Raw genomic sequence first — 20,913 nt, 5'->3', positions numbered from 1 at the left:
CGCACAGGGGAAAAAAAAGATTTCGCTTGCGAGCAGTCACAGGGCTCATTTAGAAACACTAGAACAAGACAGGCCTCTCAACCCAGTCAGCTTCAGACGCCTTGAACGGCCTCTTTCACTCCACAACACAGACAGGGGCTAATGTGGAGCTTGTATATTTGATCTCTCCATGCCAGTAATAACTGTTTGGAGTCATCAAATGCTTTGCATGAGAAGCTTCAAAACAATTTGGCATCATATCACTCAAAGTGTTAAGTCCACTGCATCTCAGCTTCAACTAGTTACTCAAACACTGTATACTTTTGCCTTCAATTTCATCAGTATGTTTAGTCAAGGGAAGCCATAGTGTTGAGCCTTCATTAGCCGTAGAAGCCATTGATCACCTCTGATTAAAAGTTCTGAGAATATCGAGCAGCCAGTCGATTCCGAATTACTTTAAAAGTCACGGCCTTTGATCGTGTTAAAGCATGAGCCCATCTTTACGGCAAGCAGTAACATGTCTCCCCTCTCTCGTCTCTCTTCTCTTCTTCTTGCAGACACCTTTGTGGCGCTGAACGGTAAGTATCCCGCATATACTGTAGAGGTAATCAAATAAAAAGACAGGAGCTGCATTTCATCTCCCCTGACTTTAACTCCAGCCACACCTCTTCGTCTAGTCAATCAATCATCCCCTCTCAAGGAAATGAAAACTCCTCCCACATGCGTAAAGACGGGTTATTAATGACTCAGGGTTTTAACTGAATTCATTTCATCCCTTCTTCTTTTTCTTTTTTTTTCTTCTTTTTTTTGATAGACAATCCTTCCAGTTACGAAGGTAATGAAACATTACAGCACGGTCGGTCAATTTCACCCCTCGTAGTGTTTCCCCCCCCCCCTCGTGCAGCCCCTCTTGGTGTTTAGAACAGAGGATGTAGAATTAGAAAATCAGAAAAGGTAGAAGTCTGTGATGCTGTTTCTGATTTTGTTAGTTCCCCTCTCCTTGTCGCCCCTTCCTCTATACCCCCCCCCCCCCTGCAATATCATCGATTAGCCGTGACCTTTTGCTTCGCTAATTGGATGGATCTGCTTGTTGGTTGTTTGGGGCCTTGATGGTGAAGAAATGCCTCGGCGTGCACATTAAACAGGACACGTGTTGACAGAAGGAGTGAGACGGAGAGAGATTATAATGGTTTAGAGTAAGGAATGATCAGATATGTCTCCGCCAGCTGCCGCCACGAGTGCGCACGCTCAAAAAAAAAGGCTAATGCAAACATGCACAGAAGACACGCGCGCTCGTTCTCGGAGCTGCAAACATTCTCCTAATCGCGCGGCATTGAAACCAGCATCACACTCCACTGCCGGCTGATAACATTTTCATCGATCAAGTCTCTTTAAGGAATGATAAACAGACGTGATTAGCCCGCAGCAAAGTCACTCTCATCCTCCACCTATGCTCGCATCCACCTTATTTTTTATCTAATCTGAGGGCACATTTAGTTTGCTTTTCGGTGGATCTCTTTTTCTCTCTCTCTCTCACACACACACACACACACACACACACACACACACACACACACCCATACCTCGCAGCTGCCAGATCAAAACAGTCAGATCCATACAGAATGACAAGAATAGATATTTTGAAGTCCTTCCAGAAAGCCCATCCCTCCCTCGCTCTCTCTTTTCCCTCACCCCTGTGGCTGTACCCCCACTGTGATTCTCCCTCCCTTTTGGACATCCAGGGTCAGAAAAAAAAAAAAAAGAAGGCATCTGTGTTCGGTGTGCGCCCCTATAGTGCTGAATACGCTCCCACAGGCTCGGCTGTGTGTCTCCGCACATACACACACACACACACACACACACACACACACACACACACACACACACACAAACAACACCCAGTTTACAACCCTCCCCCCCAAACAAAGTCTCAGCCGGTGCTCCTCCGTCTATCTGTCAGTGGTTGATATGGATTTGAAGATAAATAAATGCCCCCTCTCCATTCTCTTCTCCTCTACTCCAGACTAGACATCCTCGCCTAGCTTTTAATCTGTAGAAAGAGAGGGATGTGCATCCGTCGGCAGTTTAGGGCTTTTTCAACCCCCACCCACCCCCACCCCTCCACCCCTCGATCCGCGGAGGAGCTCTGAGGCTCCGAGCTCTCTCTCTATGTGTGTCATCTGCCTGAATTGCACTTCCCCTGGCGGTGGGGGAATGAATTATAAAATAGGCCTGTCACACTAATCTCTCAGCCTTGGGCCAATAGTTAAATAAATCATTTTAATGATTGCCACGCCACACGGAGGAGGAGGAGGAGGACGAGGACGAGGACGAGGCGGAGGCTCTGGGTGGTGTTGTGTGCGGGTGTCTGTTGTGCCTGTAGTCTACCAGCAGCATCAACTTTAGTCCCCTGGATTGCCCCCCCACCTCCCCCATCTTCAAACATAAGCATAAACACATATTGAAGAGGCAGTCGCACAGCTGCAAACACACACACACACTGCTCTCACCTCCTCTGTGGAGAGAGAGCATGTCAAAATGGGAATCGGGGGGGTTGAGCTCCACAGAGGTTTGATAAAAGTGTTGCCACTCTTCATCGCGGGTGGATTTTTCTTTTTTTCTTTCTTCTTAAATACATTATGTTAAATACAATATATAGCTCGTGCAAAATTGTGTAGGGAGGCTTAAGTGTTAGCACGTGGGATGGTAATGTGATTAACATGGTTCAAAAATAAACAGTTCGACAAAGCGTATGCACAAGTGGCGCCCGTGAAAGAAAATGAGAAAAACTGAGAGAGGCGGATGCGGGAAAACACTCAGTTTGTTTGAGAGACGCGCGGTAATGGACAGAGATCTATCATCCACAGACGAAGGAGTACTTTGTCGCTTTTGTCACACAACGGCGGAGAGACCCTCGCGTGTGCTATTCTCGCTACAGTCTCATGAATATTTTTTTACTTTCCGGCTGTGTTATGATTGTTGGCCAATAGTTCATTTCGCCATGGAGGAATTTAATTACAGGGAGGAATAAGATCAGAGAAGATTCATTAACGCTTAATGACGTATTTCTGATGATTGATCGGGCTCACGTTGCTGAGGGCCTTGCTAAATAAAGATTACCACTGGTGCAGATATGAAACATTTGTGCGATCTTTGGTTCAAAATTAAGAAAGGAGGGGAAAAGTGGGAAGAAATGGGAAGAAGAGGAGAAGACAGGAGTTGAGAGGAAGGAAGAGAAGAGGGGTTGTAGGGAAATGAGGGAATTAGCCAACAAAGCGGAGGACAGAAGAAACAGACATTTATTTGGCCCATTTTTTTGGGGGGGGGGATATTTAGTTAAAGTCGCACTATGAAGAAGAAAGATATTCATCGATTGATTTTTTTATTTCTAAACAAACTAAATAAATAAACTATCTTTGTTTTGAGGATACACTGAATAAACACACTGACCTTAAAGGACAACCCAATTTCATACTGTTCTACTTTAAAAAATGACTAAAATGATCAAAAAATCAAAACAGTTGCCGATTTAAAACCAAGTCTATGAATCAAAGTGGAAGAAGTTAATGGTGCACATCAAAATGAATTGTACTCCGCTTGAAAAGTTGGATTTAAAGTAACGGGGAGCTTGAGAAAAGGTAGCGGGGAAACGTTAGCGGGGAAGCGCGTTAGCAAAGTTAAAAGCGCTTTGGAGTTGAAGAAAAAGTTGCAGGCAGACTTCTCGACAGGAACGATGGAAGGAAAGTTTGTCTCTTGTCCTTCATATCAAAGGTAGGCACCCTATGGTGAGTGTGGAGGAATACGATTGTGCTCTGCTCCGCTCTGACAGGCCCGACGGAGCTTTGACATGTCAGTCAGAACAGGAAGGGAGAGAGTGAGAAAAAGACAGAGAGAGGCTGAGAGTGACGGGAAAAAAGAAAGGACACGTCGATCCTGAGAAACACACACACACATTTGCTAATGAGTTGCCCCTGGTCACGAGGGAGGAACACTTTGTTGCCTCACACAGCCCAGCAGCTGTCCTTGTGTGTGAGAGTATCTGTGTCTGTGTGTATCCCTCAAAGAAGAAATGGATGTCTATGTGTGTGTGTGTGTGTGTGTGTGTGTGTGTGTGTGTGTGTGTGTGTGCGCGCACCCCTGCTGGCCCGTGCTCACATGCACTGCAGCCTGTCACCCTGTCTGCCCCCAGCCACAGTTAACCTGTGTTGTGTCCGGCAGGCCACCATCACCGCCACCATCACCACACCCTCTCACTCCCCACCTCGGCCCTACCCGAGGCCGCCGAGGGCCCCCTGGGGCGGGGCCGCATGGTGGAGCGGAAGGACCCCCCAATCAGCTCAGACAAAGGGGAGGACCCCTACGTAGCCGTGCCCTCTCAGACTCAGCCCGAAGCCAATGGTAAGCCTTGGAACACAACAGTGAGCAGACGAACTGGTCCATTGTCACCTGTGGCAAGGGAGGGGAGAGGGGGAGGGAGGGAGGGGAGGGGGAGGGGAGGGGTTTGTGTAATTGAGATTTACGGCTGCCTTGCTGCTTCCAGCTGAACGAGGTGTGGAGATAGTGGATCACTTTCTCTCTAGGGGACAAATTGCCTCAAACTGTGCACGTAAACCCCCCGCTGTAGCAAACACACCTACAAGCCACATACATATGCAGACGCATACACACCCTGTGCTCATTGAGACACACGTACGCACACACAGACACTCGAGCGCACACTCCGTACGATGGATTTATTATCCATGGACCGTAATGTCCCACAGGAGATGTAATATCCAGACCATTACACTCTGAAAAGGAAGATGGCGATGTATTTATTTCCTGGAGAAGATGGCCCGGTCCCCGGCTCTGTCATGCTTTGCGACACAGTGACATGACATTGAACGCCCTTTTCTCCTGTGTTAACAACCTGCCTAATGCTGTACCGCCTCAAGGACGGCTCGCTGAATAAATGAGATGGTGAGAAAAAGGAGAGAAGCGAAGGAGACGAGATGGACGACGCACATATGGGAGGGGGTGGGAAGAGGTCACTGCGGTGCTGCTGAGCTACGTTTTGTCCCTTAATAAAACAGATCGGCCTATTATATGTTCTCATAAAAACAATATGCAACATGGCCTTGCTATACTCCATAGTTAATGCTATTAAATGCATGGCCTTGAGGACATACTGATTATTAATAATGGTGAAACATTGTGAGTGCCAGCATAGGAGGGACTTTCTATAGAAAGAAATACTTTCTGTTGTATATAAAGAAAGAGACAGATAAACAAAGCAGCAAAAAAGAGAAATGCTATAGAAAATGAATATGCTGCGGCTCATAAAGTAGCCTTATTGATGCCTCTTATTTATTAACATTACATTTGAATCACTTTGTCAGCCTTCATTTTTCTGAAAAGGTCATATTCCACTGAAGTTCTGAATACATTTCCAGAATTCACTTTTCCGTTCGATTAAAGAAGTATTCTGTCTGTTGCAGCAAAGAAAAGATTGACGTTGGGCCTCTTTTTCTTTCTTTAAATCCAAACCAAACAATTGAGACCATAAAGTCAGATGGTTTTACTAAGGTGATTAATCACACGAGAAGCATTGTTATTTTCTCATAAGCTTGCATACAATTTTGCTTGTTTTTGAAACCAGTGTAGTGGCACCCCTCTGGATACCAGAAAGACTGCAGGTTTAAGGCACGCCTGCATCAGCTTCACTTTTTTTGAGCCAAAAATGCTGTTCATATTTTATACCATCGACAGTTGCCGCCTAAGAAACAGGTTGGAAATCTTTTTTACGCTGCAACAGATGTGATATTTTCTGATCCAGATTGTTCAAGGAGTCTTTGGAAGGTGAGATCGACGGTTATATAATATTTGTAGCATCAGATATGAAGTTTTCTACTCAACCGTAATGTTAATACACAAGAGGCACAAACTGGGGGCTAGCTATAAACCTACCGTCTCCCATAATTACAAACACTGAAATGAAGTCGTCCTCCAGCAGCTCCTGTCTGTGGAAATAAACAGAGGCAGTGACTGCAGCGTGTCAGCTGGAAACAGAAAGGCACCAGTAGATAGATCCAAGCACAATGGTGGCAGAGACTTCAGACAGCATGCCTACAGCCAGCGTCACAACATGCTGTCGCTCCCCTTGTTGCCTTTACCTGAGCAGGAGCGATATTACACGGGGCCTCACGAGGGATGCTGTACTTTGAGAATCACACGGAACAAAAAGCCAAAATAAAACTGACGTGCATTCATAAAACTTTCAGGAAATCTTATTTCTCAATTCTTTTTTTTTGAGGGGGGGGGGGGGTATTCCATTCTCAGGTAACGGCAACAGGGCTTCACATTTCAAAACAATGCTTCCTGCTGTTTTTTCTGTATGATTATTGTTATTATAATTTCTATAAGACACCTTTGCAGCTTGTTTCAGTATTTATCAGTTCTATTTTCAATTTCAGCTCAACAGTCTTCTTTTTTTTTGTCTTTCCTATACAATCTGATGAGATTTGTTTGATTTTCCTGTGTTGGTTTTCTTGTGAGCGGTTCTTGATATTTTGCATGGCTTGGTTTGTTTTCTTTGCTATTTATATATTTGCCTTTTTTCCTGCCTTGATTGCTTTGATGGTATTAGGCACAGTTTTGCCTCCATGCAGCTTAACGCTTTTTCAGCATGGCAAATCGAGCACCACAGTCAACAGCGCTCATTTCCCGCTCCACCCATCCTGCCTCCTCTTCCTTCCTGTCGCCCCTCAGTGTTACTGGCTTCAGGTGTCAACTGTACTGTGAAAACGTAGCCAAAGCGCAAGTGCGAAAGTGAAAATGGAATCGATATATGAGAAGCGATTACGGAGTCAGAAAACTAAGTAAATGAGTCATTTTATCTCCATTTTAATGCTTCAGAGATAAATCCATGCGGCCCCATTTTACAGAAGAGCTGAGGGATAACCATTTTAACCACGCCATCAATCTCTCAAATTAAGTAAAAAAAAAAAAAGAAAAAGAAAGTTTCTGCTTGAGTGAAAAATGCATTAGCTCGTATCCAAAGTCGTTTGCGAGCCTGTTTGTGATTTAAAAAGAAAATTACAATTACTCTCCAACTTTTCTTCATTTGCAGAGGAGACATGGTGGAATCTTATCTGCTAATGAATATTACAGTGCCGCCAATATGTATTAGCCCGACACCACCAGAGTAATTAGAAATGCTTGCAAAGTGATGAGCATTCACACGCTGGTGATATTTAGCACCCAACAGCATCATTATCTGACATTCCAGCGGGGCCGCCGCCGTCACCAGGTGGCCGCCCCGCGTTTCACAGTACACTTGAACACCGTGTTTGTTCGCGTCTGTCTCTGTTATGTTTTTCCCTCCTCTCCGTACACCTCTCCCTTCCACCTCGCATCGCTCGCCCTGCCTCCCCCCACCCTGAACACCACCAGCCACTGCCACTCTCCACCATCTGCTGCCATTGTGATCAGTCTCCCTTCCACAGGACCTCTCATCTGACTGGGATGGCATGTTCCAAGGCTATACCTTACCTAGTGCAAATGAATTCCTGAAACCAATTTATGGAGCCTCCCCTCCCCCCCCTTCCCCCCTGCCTCTCTCTGTCTCTCCTCCATCTCTGCACCTCCTCCTCCTCGGTCTCTCCCCTCGTAGTCTGTCTCTTCTCCAACTGGAGTCATATCTCTTCCCCTGTCTGCAGGAATGAATCCATGCCCTGCTCCCCCCTCCCCTCCACCCCTGCTCTTTCTCCTCCCTCTACCTTTCTCTGTCAGGCTCAACTCCCCCCCCCCCCTTACATCCACCCTCCCCCAACGCGACCTGTAGCCACCGCTGTGTTGCTCCAATTTATGGGTTCATTACGGCAGCTATCCACAGTAGAAGGAGAAGGGGGAGAGGTGAAAGGAGATAGGGATGGAGAGAGACAACAGGGAAAGAGACATGAGGAAATGAGGGAGGTGGAGAGAAGAGGAACACGCACGATAAAGATTTATTAAACAGAGCAGGACTATAATGCAGCAGTGAAGGTTATAAAGGAGAGAGTCAAGAGATAGAAGGTAGATTGAACAAACAAATGGATAAAATGGGGGGAAAGAAGAGGATATAAGCTGTGGTGAGAGATTGCCGCCTGCACAGGGTGAACAACAGTGTTTCTCTCTATCCCTCTCCGATCATTTGTTTTCATACTGGGCCACAATTTCAACCCCCGAGCAGTCTACACTGTTTTTTTTTTTTTTAAGTCTAACCAGCCTAACTCAACTAATCTTGGCTGAATCAGTGTGGGGCTGAATATAAAACATCTACAAGTGTGTCTGGTGGAATCTTGTCTTCTTAAAATTTCATAAGGAAAAAAGTAAACTGGATGAAATTCCGCTTCAAGAATAATGATGAATGCAAGCTATTTGTTGCCTGTAATAAGAAGAAAATAATAACCTGCCAGTGGTGCAAGAGAAAATTGTCTATCTCACTGAAATGTTATTTTGAGTCTTAAATTAGGTGTGATAAGATATTTCGAGTAGAAGTTAGACAAATATACTTGATAAGATATTTAGTTTTGGCAGTGTTTAATGAGGAAATGATCTACCTGAAACAGTTTTTTAGCAGTATAATGAGGTTGTTAGTTCATGTATTTGGCAAACTCACTCAAATCATAAAATGATGATACTGAGCGTATCGGCAAATGTTCCCTGACAGGTTACTCTATTTGTTTTCCTAGAATATCTGCTCACAGCATCAAACGCATAATTTAAGTTCTTTAAAGGTTATATTAAAGGACAAGCTCACCCCAAAATGAACCTTCGGTCACTATCTACTCGCCCTCATGCTGATGAATACATGTGAAGTTTCATTGGTTGAAAAACATTTCCGGAGCTTCATAGCAAGAGCGTCGCGGCATTCTCCTGAACAACTGAGGCAGATGGGCACTTGTTTTGACTTTTCATTTTTGGGTGGAGTTAGCCGTTAAGATGGTTAAAACATTCGGCCCAGGTTAGGAAAAGAAAGTAGTTTTCGCTAAAGACTTAAAAAGTCAGCGGTGACTTGAAGCACTAGACAGGAAGTGTTTACTTTAACCTAAACCTATAGATACCCCTCTGACTGCGCCAATCAAAACTGAATTAATTAATTGAACTGCATGTTCATTATTTAGCTTGTAGTTTGCAGCAGTGTTGAACTGAATAGCAATGAATTGTAATGAGATGTGATTTGAATATTCCGTGCAATCTGGTACAACACATCCACCCACTGCGACCTTAAAAACTGAGAGATGAGTTTTTCCTAAAAAAAAAAAAAAAAAACAGAATTCATGGCGGAGCTGTTGTACTGGATTGCATTACGGGTGTACCTAATGAACTGGCCGCTGAGTGTATATGTAACATCGCCTACTCTAGAAAGAATGAATGTAATCCAGGTAGCAATTACTCTTCTAAACAGAATGTAATTGGGAGAGCAAATTAGGTATTACATAAACGTCTGGTGTCTGGCGAGATCTGTTTTCTTTTTTTTTTTTCTTCCTCATACTCATTACAATTCACAGGATGAGTTTCCACAAGTGTCAGCTGAGTGAAGAAGATGCAGCGGTTACATCTCGATAAACAGAAACTTGATGATACGTCGTCGCCATTAGACGAGATCCTCTGTAGTTTATTGGGGGATGTGATTTCCCTCCGTTTCAGGGTTTCATGCTAATACCAACTGTCTGACAGCTGCTCTGCAAGGGTTATTTTCAGCTGCAGGCAGCTCCCTCTGACACCTGTGTGCCAAGGTGTTGTGATAGAGGGAGAGTATGACCCCCTGCTCTCATAGGAATACTTTTTCTGTCATGCCAAGAAGTCACTTTTCTAGAAGGAACATTTCACCATTGTTACGGGGGATGCCATGTCAATTATGACTTTTACCCGTAAAGTCCGACAGCAGCAGAGAAAATAGAAATATAAAACATGTTTACAGTCAAATTCTGGTGTCAAACTTTTCTAACAATGCACAATATCAGCTTGACCCCGTCCAACCACACGCCCCTACAAGAGCAGAACTCTAGCTTTTGATTTCTGGCAAATTTTGCGAACACAGTAATGCCTGTACTGTTAAAAGAACACAAAACACAAAAATCCAACTTGTGTAGTTTGGAAGGGTCTGTTTAACCACTAATTCATCCCAGTATTAGCTCTGCAAGTTAACCCAAAACAAACAACCAGTGCCAACTGGAACAAGAGAGCGGTGATTTCTCTTAAATGTGTCCAGAGTAAAACTATCACACATTACCTTCCAGCTGTATTTTTTCTACCACTAATGAGTAAAAAGAAGGATGTCTTGCTTGTCTGATAATGGAGACATCTCTCCTTTCAAATCACCCTCCCCTGGAGGTGAGCCGACAAGATGTAAGGTAATAGACGCTTTAGTTCGACGTGAACTCTGCTCACTGTCAGATGATGCATTTGGCTGCTGAAGTTTTCCGGGAGCCTGCGAGGGAAATTTAATGCCGGTAGTTTCGTACTGTATGTCCTTGCAGCAGAATGATAGGATTTAGGTTAATCCTGTAAAAAAAAAAGGATGATAGGATTTAGGCTAAAAAGTTGGTGAAGTGGTCCTTTAAGGCTGCACTGTGGCAAAGAGGGAAAAACAGCAGAGTCATTTTTTGATCGGCTAATCCTTTAACTCATTTTCCTGTCATTATAACACCTTTAATATTGTACTAACAGCAGGGTTCTGGTTTAGTGTTTTTAAATGGCCAAAGATTGTGATAGGCCTTTGTGAGGCCGATAAATTATTCGCAGCTCATTGTGAATCATAATAGAAACAGTGGACTGGATGTTTTCCCGGCATTACGCACTTCCCGCACTGACGTCAAGCCATAAGCCATAATTTCCTTCACTGATTAGCTCATTGTTCTCTCAGACTTCTTTTGTTTTCTACACACATTTGCTGCTTACTTTTCCATTTTCATGTTTTGGCTATGCTTTTCAGCAAGGACCTCTTGCCATTGCTGGTTCTTACAAAAAGCTTTGCCTTTGTCTTTTTGGCCATGAGAGACTGAATCTCATATCACAGCAGCTCATCCTTTTGTGCTTTTGAAGCTTGTCTAACCCACATTCAGCTGTCATTACTGGGCTTTGAACTGATTTTTAAATGGCCACGTTCAGGATGTCCGTGAGTGAGCCGCTCATCGAGGAGATACAAGCTGGGCTTTTGTTCTCCGGTGGCACTACGCGGGGCCTTTTGTGTACTAAAACATTTTGGACTCATCATCCATGCCTGCATTTAAAACTGGATGAATTTCAACACATATCACACCACACTTAGCACTTCAGTCATCCATACAAATCACAGGCCTGTCACACATTTTCAGTAGCCGGAGCATATTAAATGCACTCGAATGGGTCACCCTTTATATAACAGTGACTCATCGGGATTGATTAGTAATTAACAGGAGTCAACGTTAAAGAAAAAAAGAGTTCAAACTGCTGTTTTTCCGCTATAGAAAAGTAGTTTGCAGCCGACCTGTGCCGTCAGTGACATTCAGAAATAATTGGATTAATTGTTTGCGCTGTGTTATTCATGGTGGGCAGTGCTTTTTTTAACAAGTCAGTCACTCATGAATACAAACAGTAGAGGCGTCAATTTAAGGCATCAAACACCTGCTGGTAAATGTTCCCAGGGATGTGTAATTTATCCTGATTTCCTGCGAGTATTAAAATAGTACAGTTTGTATGCGGGGAGGTGGATAGGTTAGTACATCAGTGTTAATACCTGAGGTGCAGAACGATATAATTAAGGGTTTAATTATATCTTAACTGGCTCATCAGTATGCCGCGCGCCGACTCGCGATTGTCTGATGAATGCTTTAATATTGAATAACACCATTAATGCGAGTGCCTCTCAAATATAAACATACACAAGACTTAATGGGATTATACCCGAACAGGAGATTAAATAGAATTTAATGAATTGCTGTCATCATCTAAACAGCAATGTCCTTTTAAAGAGGCGACAACAAGCGAGTCCCTGAAAGCAAATAAGAAGTTTTTCTACAGCTCTCGTGACGGCGGAGCCGCCTCGAACGTCTCCTGCTCCTCTCTCCATCTTTTTCTTCCTCCCCATTAGCCGACAAGGTCCTCTGTTCTGACTTTCAACAAGTGACACGTTCAGGGAGTGCAGTTGAGTCTGATTAAGATTTTTATCATTTCGCAGACGGCGTCTTTGTGCGGCGGCCTGGAGTCAGAGGTGAGAGCCCTCTCCGTAACCTCTCTGTGATGTTTAACCACCTTTGAAGTTTCCCCAACACCAACACAAAGAGCAGCTCTGTGGGCTTAAGTCAGTTGGTGCTTCTGAAGAGATTAAAAAAGCGAGTATGTGTGTCAGACAGACAGAAAGAGAGCATTCACAAGTTCCAGTCACAGCAGATTACAATGTTTCTGATTTACAAGTCAGTGTTGCCGACCCAGGCTGTTTTGACAGCGAGCAATATCTGAGTATCTGAGATATGTGTTTAATATCTGAATGTTGAGGCCCGAGGCGGTGTGAAATTCAAATCAATTCAGCCGCCGAGAGAAGTGTCGAAACTGCAGGAAGCCGTGTGAGGCATTCCGGGGGCACGGCAAGAGTCAAAACCAGAAAGATTACAAGTCGCTGTATAGTCGGAGCCCCAACAAGATGAGACTAAAGTAGAAAATCTGCGGGTTTTAGCAACACTTTGATACTTTTTTCAAGGTCGCGTCGGGAAAGTTTTTGAAAAGTTTTTGCAGAGATCGCAAAGAGGCCTTGGAAAAAAAAAAAAAAGGGCTGCGGAGCCACCTTGATTCAAAAACCCCGAAAGTCCTGTGATCCGACGGAGACACCTCCTGTGTCCTCTGTGGCTACTTTCATTCTCTTTGATGTCAGGATGAGAAACAATTCCTCACATGAAAGATGAAAAAAAAAAAGTCTTCAAAGTTTCCTCTCTTTCTCTTTCCCTCCGTGTTTCACCCGAGGCCTTGGGCTAAGTACACACACCGAACCGGGAGGAGCGTGCGAATGAAAAGAGACGTTAGTGATGGATGGAGGGAGAGAAAAAAACCTGAGAAGAAGAATGGAAAGAGTTGCACAGGATGAAACCCGCAGTGTGGGTCAAATGGGGCTCTAACCTCGACTCCCGCACCAGAAATAGAAGCTCTGGCTGCGCAGTTCAACCAGAATGGACGCTCGCTTGGCTCCGCTTCACTCCCGCTTTGTTATTCATGTGAAATCCAAATCCCTGGCTGGAGAAAGTTAACCTTTAGCAGCAATAAATTCACTGTCATGAAAATTCATCACAGTTTTGACTGGCTCTTTCAGCATGTAAGCAACCGCGGACAGAGATAGATGAGCACATTTACATTTTCACAAAGATTATGGAGAAAAAACAAGAGATTTGCCAGGGTATTTGTTTATTCTCGTACTTGAATTCGCTTAGATAAGTGGTTCTGGGAGCTTTTCAGGTTTCCTCTCCTCAGCTGAAGCGACGTTCCTCTTCCTTTTTTCCCTCTTTGTTCGCAGAAACCCTTAACCCAGCAGCTCTCACCTGTCACCATTGTCGCTCCTGCCAGAGGGTGATAACTCACGACGGCCGCGAGGTTATAATTACAGCCATTCCCAGTTTCCGCTGAATAGGACACTTACCACATGGGAGCTGAAAAGTGTGAAAGAAAACACTGCGAGACAAGAAGAAAGTCAAGAGAAGTGATTCATTGTTTCTGCGAGTGAAGGAGAGAAGTAACAGAAAAGATCTAAGCGAGGGCAGAAGACAGCCAGCAAAGTGAAAGATAGCGGCGAAGGAGAAGCGTCTCTCGTGTTCGCAGATGTTACAGTGCGAGATGGGAAGCAGATGTTTCGTCAGGCGGGCGGGCCATTTGGTCACACGAGTCCACGGCATAACACATGTCAGACCCTAATGCTTCGCCGCAGATAACACTCATCACTTCTGGTGCTATCTACACGGCAGGGGCACTTCCTCGATAAGAAAACCAGTAAAAGACGCTTTTAACCTTTTGTTTGACGCTAAATGAGGCACGGCTGAGCTGCATCTTGTCGGCACCCTATTAAGGGGAAAAGTGAAGTCTGTTTGAACAATGAATGAGGAATGATCTGAGCAAAAGTAACTGCTTTTTTTCCTTCCTTATCCAGGTTGAGCTTTAAACTCAGTGCAGAGACTCGCTTTATTTCGCCCGGGATGACAGATTCCAAGTCGTGTTTTTGGACTAATGAAGTATGGTTGCAGCGAGCGAGGATTATGGATGTTAGTTTAAGAGTGTCTGGATTACGGTTCCACGAGAACAGATTACCATGTTGTTTCTGTGTCTGCGTTATGTCTCTCGCCGAGGAGACACAGAGGGAAGATATTCTCAGAGTACGTCCTAGGTGAGAGGAGCAGAGAAGCCTTAAAGTGATTACCCGGCCCCTTCAGGATTTTACAGAATTACTGCAAACGTACGCTTCAGTTCGAGGTGCCTTATTTGGGAAAAATTACAGAGCAAATTGAAACACCGCTATGATGATGTACGAGAGATGAGAAGTTATTTGTGGGATGAGACCAAATTGCAACAGTATGCTTGTTTTGATCGCCCTGTGTTGTTGAATTTTGCTGTCTGCAGCTCATACTTATATATTTTTAGTCCCGCTGCCAACTACTAATGCAGTAGCTGTTGTGTTTAAACATATTAAATCTTCTTTAGGTATTTGTTTATACAGTAGCTCATGTCTCTTTTCAGAATATATTTAGCTTTGAACGGGAAGAGACGAGACAAACAAGGCAAACCAAAGCACAAAATTCTAAAAATGCAAATCTTTAACAAGTGAAGCAAAAAGAGAGACAGTCGGCCATTTTCAGAAATTCTTTCCACTCTTATGTAAATTCCTCGTGAATGAGACTGTCTGCGATTTCTAAAAGCTGTTATACAAACCCAGTCACCCACACAGTGCTCGTTTTAGCACATATATTCACTGTAAACACACAGGGGGCACAGGCATGGTAGATTACTTGAGTTGGATTCCATTCATACAGGTTCATACATACATACACAGAGTGACTGAGAGCTTCCATCTTCTTTGAACATCCTCCAGGTTTTTATGACCCTTCTCAGGAAACAAACAGTGCGAACATTGAGCTTCGAGGATCTTACACCTGTACGTACCGTCCAGTGAATAATACATACCTCCGCGGTGTGACACAATGAGCGCAGTGCACACGTGTAACTGAGTCACGTTATCAAGACCAGCGGTGCTCTGTGGGAGCTTTTTTACGTGATAGAGCACACCTGCCTAATCCTTTGTCGGTGGTAACTGATCTGTCTTGGCCGCAGGTCATGTGAGAACACATTATAAATCTCTCTGCTGTGGACTGGTGTGTTTAACCCAAGGAGCAGAGTGCTGCATTAGATGTCCACATTCATCAACAGGCTGAAGGTTATCATCCGTATGTATGTGTGCATGTGTTCGTGTGTGTGTGTGTGTGTGTGCATGTGTGTGTGTAGGTGTGTTTGTATGTGTGTTTGGGGTGGGGTGTCCACACTTGTGTGTATGTGCGTGCGGTTTATTGCCGACCCCATTTTATTACCCACAACCTGCTGCTCCCACTCTCCCACCGCCAGAATCCTCCATAGCTGCCTTTTATTGAATTATCTTTTATTTGGCCGTATCACAGCGCGTCTTTGCCAGTCTTTGAAAGTGCCGCTTTCATAAGACATCGATGACACAGCTCATTGGATTTAGCGCCTAATCAGAGGCTTTTTAATGTATTCTCTGTGATTCATGAGATTGGATCCATTTATGAAGATTTATGAAAAGTCTCCCATTTGCATCTATGTGAAGAAAGGGTTCGGATATTTCAGGCTCCTTTATCTGCGCTCATATCTTTTTTTCATTTCAGCGGAGGGGTTTATCTGGGATTTAAAATGTGAATCATAATCACCCCTCCAAAACACATTCTCAGTATAAGATTGGATTTTCTGGAAATATTGAATGTTGCTACTTCAAGCAACCATTTGTGCCTGTGTTGAATAGGTGTTCCCTATGATGGGATAAACACTTGCTTCATTTGCATGTTTTTCATGAAATGAATTAAATGACTAATCTTTTTTCCCTCAAAAATATATTTCAATTATTGAAATTCTATATCCTTTTAAATTTTTTTTTTGGTTAGTCTTAAAATAAGCATCTTTCCCTACAGCTCTGTTTTTCTTAGAAACAAAGAAACAACTTCCCAGCAGCAGCTGCAGCTGCAGCAACAGCAGTGTCGTCTCTCCTTTCTTTTGTCTGAATGTCATCTTCACGTCTCTCTGCAGGTGTGATCCGTGAGAGCTACCAGAAGGGTCGTGACCAGCTAGTTCCTGTGACCTTGTTGGCCATCGCTGTCATCCTGGCCTTCGCCATGGGTGCCATCTTCTCTGGCATCATCGTCTACTGCGTCTGTGACCACCGACGGCGGGACATAGACCTGACAGGCCGCAAGGAAAAGGACAGCCACCACCTCCACTCCCGCCGGGGATCCATGAACAGTGTGACCAAGCTGACGGGCCTGTTTGAGACTCAGGCCAAAGATGGTCGGCCCGAGGCGATCCTCACCCCTTTGATGCACAATGGGAGACTTACACCGAATGGGAAGATGTTGATAAAAGCAGACCAGCATCACCTGGACCTCGCTGCTCTGCCAACGCCTGAATCCACCCCCATGCAGCCACGGCGTAAGCCCAGCCGGGGAAGCAGGGAGTGGGAACGGAACCAGAACCTCATCAACGCCTGCACCAAGGACATGCCACCGATGGGCTCCGCCGTTATCTCAGACCTGCCCCTAAGGGCCTCACCGGGGCACATCCCCAGTGTGGTGGTCCTGCCTCTGCCACAGCATCAGCACCAGCTGCAGCCTCATCTGCAGCAGCATCAGCAGTCCTACCAGCACGAGTACGTGGAGCAGCCCCACCACAGTGACCTCAGCATGGGTCACGGTGTCATGGACGACCAGGGGGCCACTCTGGAGTACAAGACAGTCAAGAGCCCCTGTCACAACCTCAGCATGGGGGATCCAGATGGGGTGCTGCCGCCACGTGTGCCCCAACGAGAGGCCTCTCTCACTATCCCTCCAGCTGTCCCACAGATGGGCAAACGTCTGGAGGTCCACTCGTCAGTCTACGGGCTCCGGAAAGGATCGGCTTCCGGTGCTTGCGGATCGTCCGCCCTAAAGAAGCACAACACCAACTCCTCTAACTCCTCCCATTTGGCGAGACATCACAGCTTCAACCGCGTGGAGACTCCACCCCCTGCACCACAGAGGGTGGACTCAATACAAATGACAGCACAGGGCATATCTCTGTCACGGCAGCCTGGAATGAGCTCCTATGGTTCACTGCCTCGAACGGGCATCAAATATCTCAAGCCTGATGTCCCCCCCAAACCCTCCGTAGTCTCACTCTCAACAAAAGTCAAGTCCAGTGACTCCTGTACATAGTCAGCTCGTTAGCCAGTCAGTCCAATGTGAACGGACAGTAGTGAAAGTTATTTTCTGAAAGCGAAAAAACAGGGAATACTGTACAACTTGCATCTCCTTTTAGTGTTTTTGTTTGTTTGTTTTTGGTGTACAGTACAGTGGAAAATGCAACACAGTTTTTTTAAGGAAACACTTTCTTTTTATATAAATATGTAAATATTATACAAATGGTTGTCGTCATTTGTTGCCGTCATCGAGCTCTTGCTCTGGCTGCCTCCCAGGTCCTCTGCGAACACACATGGGAACATGTGCGACTGAAACAGAGGAGGATGATGCTGTCCTGAATATTTCAACTAACGGCACCCTGTAGCATCCAAGGCGGTGGCTCTTTCATTTGTGGTGTCTTCTGCCACTGGGACTTGACTTGATACTTTATCATGCTGGTAAAAGCACATAAGAAGACAGCACGGGGGGGTTGGAGAGTAATCGTTGTACAATACCTTAAGGACTGGGAGATCTGAGCGAGCGAGCAAGCAAGCACTCAGAGGGACTGGGCTCGGACTGAAAGGACAGACGGCTGCCTGACTTCTGCGAGAAACTGTGAAAAGCCTCTCAGTGTTACAGCAATCAAGTCCTGCCTGGGTTTGACAGAAAGCCTGGGCCAGAGAAATCTTCTACTGTACTGGTGACTGAATAACACATGACTGTTAATACTAATAGCTTGTTGTATTTATTTTTATGAAGTGCTTTTGAAAAAAAAAAAGACTGACTTTCTAGGCTCAGAGAGAGAGAGGACAGAGAAGAGATCTTTTAATATTAATTAATCAAGTGTGAGAAAAAAAACAAAAACGTATTTAAAGTCATTAAACTGGAGCCCGTAGAACTTTTCTTGATGACTGAAAGTCCACTAGGTCTTACTGTGTGCTCAGTGGGACCAGCAGCTTGAGATATATGTGACCTCTATGAAGAGGAGGAGATATTTATTTAAACTGTGCCAGACAGGGACTTTTAACTTCATGGACCAGAATTTCCATTGTTTTAGAGCAATCATAAAGGAAAAAACAAAAAAAGACTTCCTGAATCTCACCCTTTCACTCCTCCAATGAGCATACCCCCCTTCCAATCAGCACTGTGGTTTTGTGTGAGTCAGTAACATTTGTCCTGATTGGTTGCTGGCTTACCGGTGCCATCGAAGCTCACTGTTGCATGTTGCAAATATAAGAGAAGCAGCTGCAGCAACAGTATCTGCACACACACACACACACACACACACACACACACACACACACACACACACACACACACACTTACATACAAAAAGAAGACGTTGCAAGCAAAATGGGGCGAGTGATGCCTCCATCTTGGGACCGCATCGTCTTTTCTCGACGAGCAGGTGAAAAAGAAAACTATAAAAACATCTGTCTTGCCTGCTTCTTTTTCCACATGTAAATTTGTGCCTTACACCCTAAAGTAGTGACAATGTTTTCTTTACTAGCTGTTAACTTTGTCTCCTTGTAGTATTTTTTTATTTTTCTTACGTCATGATATTTCCCTGGTTTGATAAAAATGCAATTAAAGAATGTAGGTGTTATTGTTGTAATTCTGGTCCCTAGACATAACACACTTACAGTCCAGAGGAAAGAGAGGAAGGGGGATTTCTTCTTCTTCGTCTCTCTTTCACACACACACGCACACACACACACATTAACACACGCACACACACACACGCTCACACACACACACACTCATCTTTGTGGTTCATTTCTGATTGTGCCATTAATGCGCTTAAAGCAACCCTTTATGTTGTGCTGGCAGTGTCGATTAAGACGTTGTGAGTGTTGTTTTGATTTTATATTTTATACAATTTAAACGTCCTGGTATTTGTTTTTACTTTTTTTTTTTTTTTTTTTTGCTGTCTGTTGGTTTGGAGTGGTGGTTGATTGACTGATTAACTGAGCAGTTAACTTTTGTTACTTGAGAAGGCCAATGTAGGTGTATCTCTCTGGTGCACTGCAATAATAAAAAAATGCAACGTCAACTCTAGCAAAACATACAGTATGAGATACACATAAGCACCCAGTGTACTAACACAATCCTTGTGTGCATCGTAACACTCAGAGTCAGCAGGCAGTTGCTTAAACAGGCTGGTTCCTGTGAAGCTGACATTTTAAAACAACAATATTAAAAAAAAATGTACCTTATTTAACCCCTTTTTGTAAGAAAACACAGTTTTGATGAAGCCTAGAGTTTTTATTTTGCTTCACTAACTCTCATGATCAAGGCCTTATGAATGGCAGAGAGTTTGACTAATCTGATCTCTTTTATTTTGCTTTTTTACTTAAGGATTTTTATTGATCACCCCTCCCCCCCTCCAAACACTTAAATCAATGGAGCACTCCCTTAGTGTCGTATGTGTAGATAGGTAAAAGTTTTCTTGATATCAAGCAATTTCTGTTTCTCAATGGAGGAAAGCCAACTATGTCTCAATCCACAGTTAATGTGAGGAGGACGTGTAGGATCTGTGACCTGACTATAATGTGTGTACATAGATACCCGCAGGGTTTGGTTCAAATGACGAGGTCATGGGCGACCGGTGAGTTCGGGAAGAAGCTGCCACTTCAGAGATCCGGGGTCGGTTGAGACAGAAAGATATGATCTTCAAAGTGCAAAAGGCCCAAGATTGATCTGAAGGTGTATGTTTACTCCAGACTTTCAGAATACCACTGCTTTGTAGACTAGTTACTGGCCACTACAAGGCCCTGTTTACACCTTGAGGAGCGCATGAACCAGCAACTTTCCCTGATCGACAGCTGGATATTTCTTGTCTGGAAATGTTCAGTTGTGCTGACTTTGTGTCCACACCGAATGTGAACAATAAAACACGTCGAGGTCAGAAGGTCGATTTTAGCTGCGGGTGCGTTTAAGATTCTCTAACATCCAGTGGGGTTCAAACCCTTTCAAGACTGGATTGGGTTTGACTGTGAAGGCTGCTGTGGACTGTGAGGTTCTTTGGTGTGTGCCTTTTTTGTCTCTCACCCTTGTTATAATACACTGCTATTAGATGCAAATCGACTCTCTTCTCAACTTCTCAACCTTTTGAACTTTGTAAGCTTGTAAGATATTGTGACGTCACAAAGTTTTTTGCCCTACTCTCTTCACTTCCTTAACATCTGATTCACAGCTTAATGTATGTTGTAAAGAAAAAAACTCTTTAATTTAATGCAAAATGTAATTAAAAAAAAAAAAAAGAAAATAAAATTCTTGTCATGAAGACTGTGATATGTCCTTGACTTTTTCCACTTGTTTCTGTGCCTGAGGTGTTATCGCTGTACTAGGAACTTCTTTAATTGTTTGGGGAAAACCAAGCCGGAGTTTTTCACTGGCTCTTTCTGAACGTTCTTTCAACTGAGAGGGAAAAATATTGTACTAGTATAACCTCAAGTAGAACCACCGCCAACCCCTTGAGATCTGAGAAACTTTTCCTCGGCATGAGATTCTGATACAAAGC

The 20,913-nt window shown here is 44.2% G+C and overlaps 1 protein-coding gene across 4 annotated transcripts in view; it reads left to right on the top strand.

The window, feature by feature from the left end:
- Nucleotides 1-19,311, top strand: part of sema6a (sema domain, transmembrane domain (TM), and cytoplasmic domain, (semaphorin) 6A) — a 115,872-nt gene extending 96,561 nt beyond the window's left edge. For 2 of the 4 annotated variants that reach the window (XM_030416848.1, XM_030416849.1), the window contains 4 exons: nucleotides 537-557; nucleotides 794-814; nucleotides 4,198-4,377; nucleotides 16,267-19,311. In XM_030416848.1, coding sequence (XP_030272708.1) covers nucleotides 537-557; nucleotides 794-814; nucleotides 4,198-4,377; nucleotides 16,267-17,426 — 1,382 coding nt within the window. In that variant the 3' untranslated portion in view covers nucleotides 17,427-19,311. The remainder of the gene's footprint in view (nucleotides 1-536; nucleotides 558-793; nucleotides 815-4,197; nucleotides 4,378-16,266) is intronic. The other 2 variants (XM_030416850.1, XM_030416851.1) reach the window with 2 other exon arrangements.
- The last annotated feature ends 1,602 nt before the right edge of the window (nucleotides 19,312-20,913 follow it).

This window comes from Sparus aurata, chromosome 5 (genome assembly GCF_900880675.1).
Source record: "Sparus aurata chromosome 5, fSpaAur1.1, whole genome shotgun sequence".
Lineage (NCBI taxonomy): Eukaryota > Metazoa > Chordata > Actinopteri > Spariformes > Sparidae > Sparus > Sparus aurata.
The sequence above is the reverse complement of the archived record's forward strand: the minus strand, read 5'-3'. Positions and strand labels throughout refer to the sequence as shown.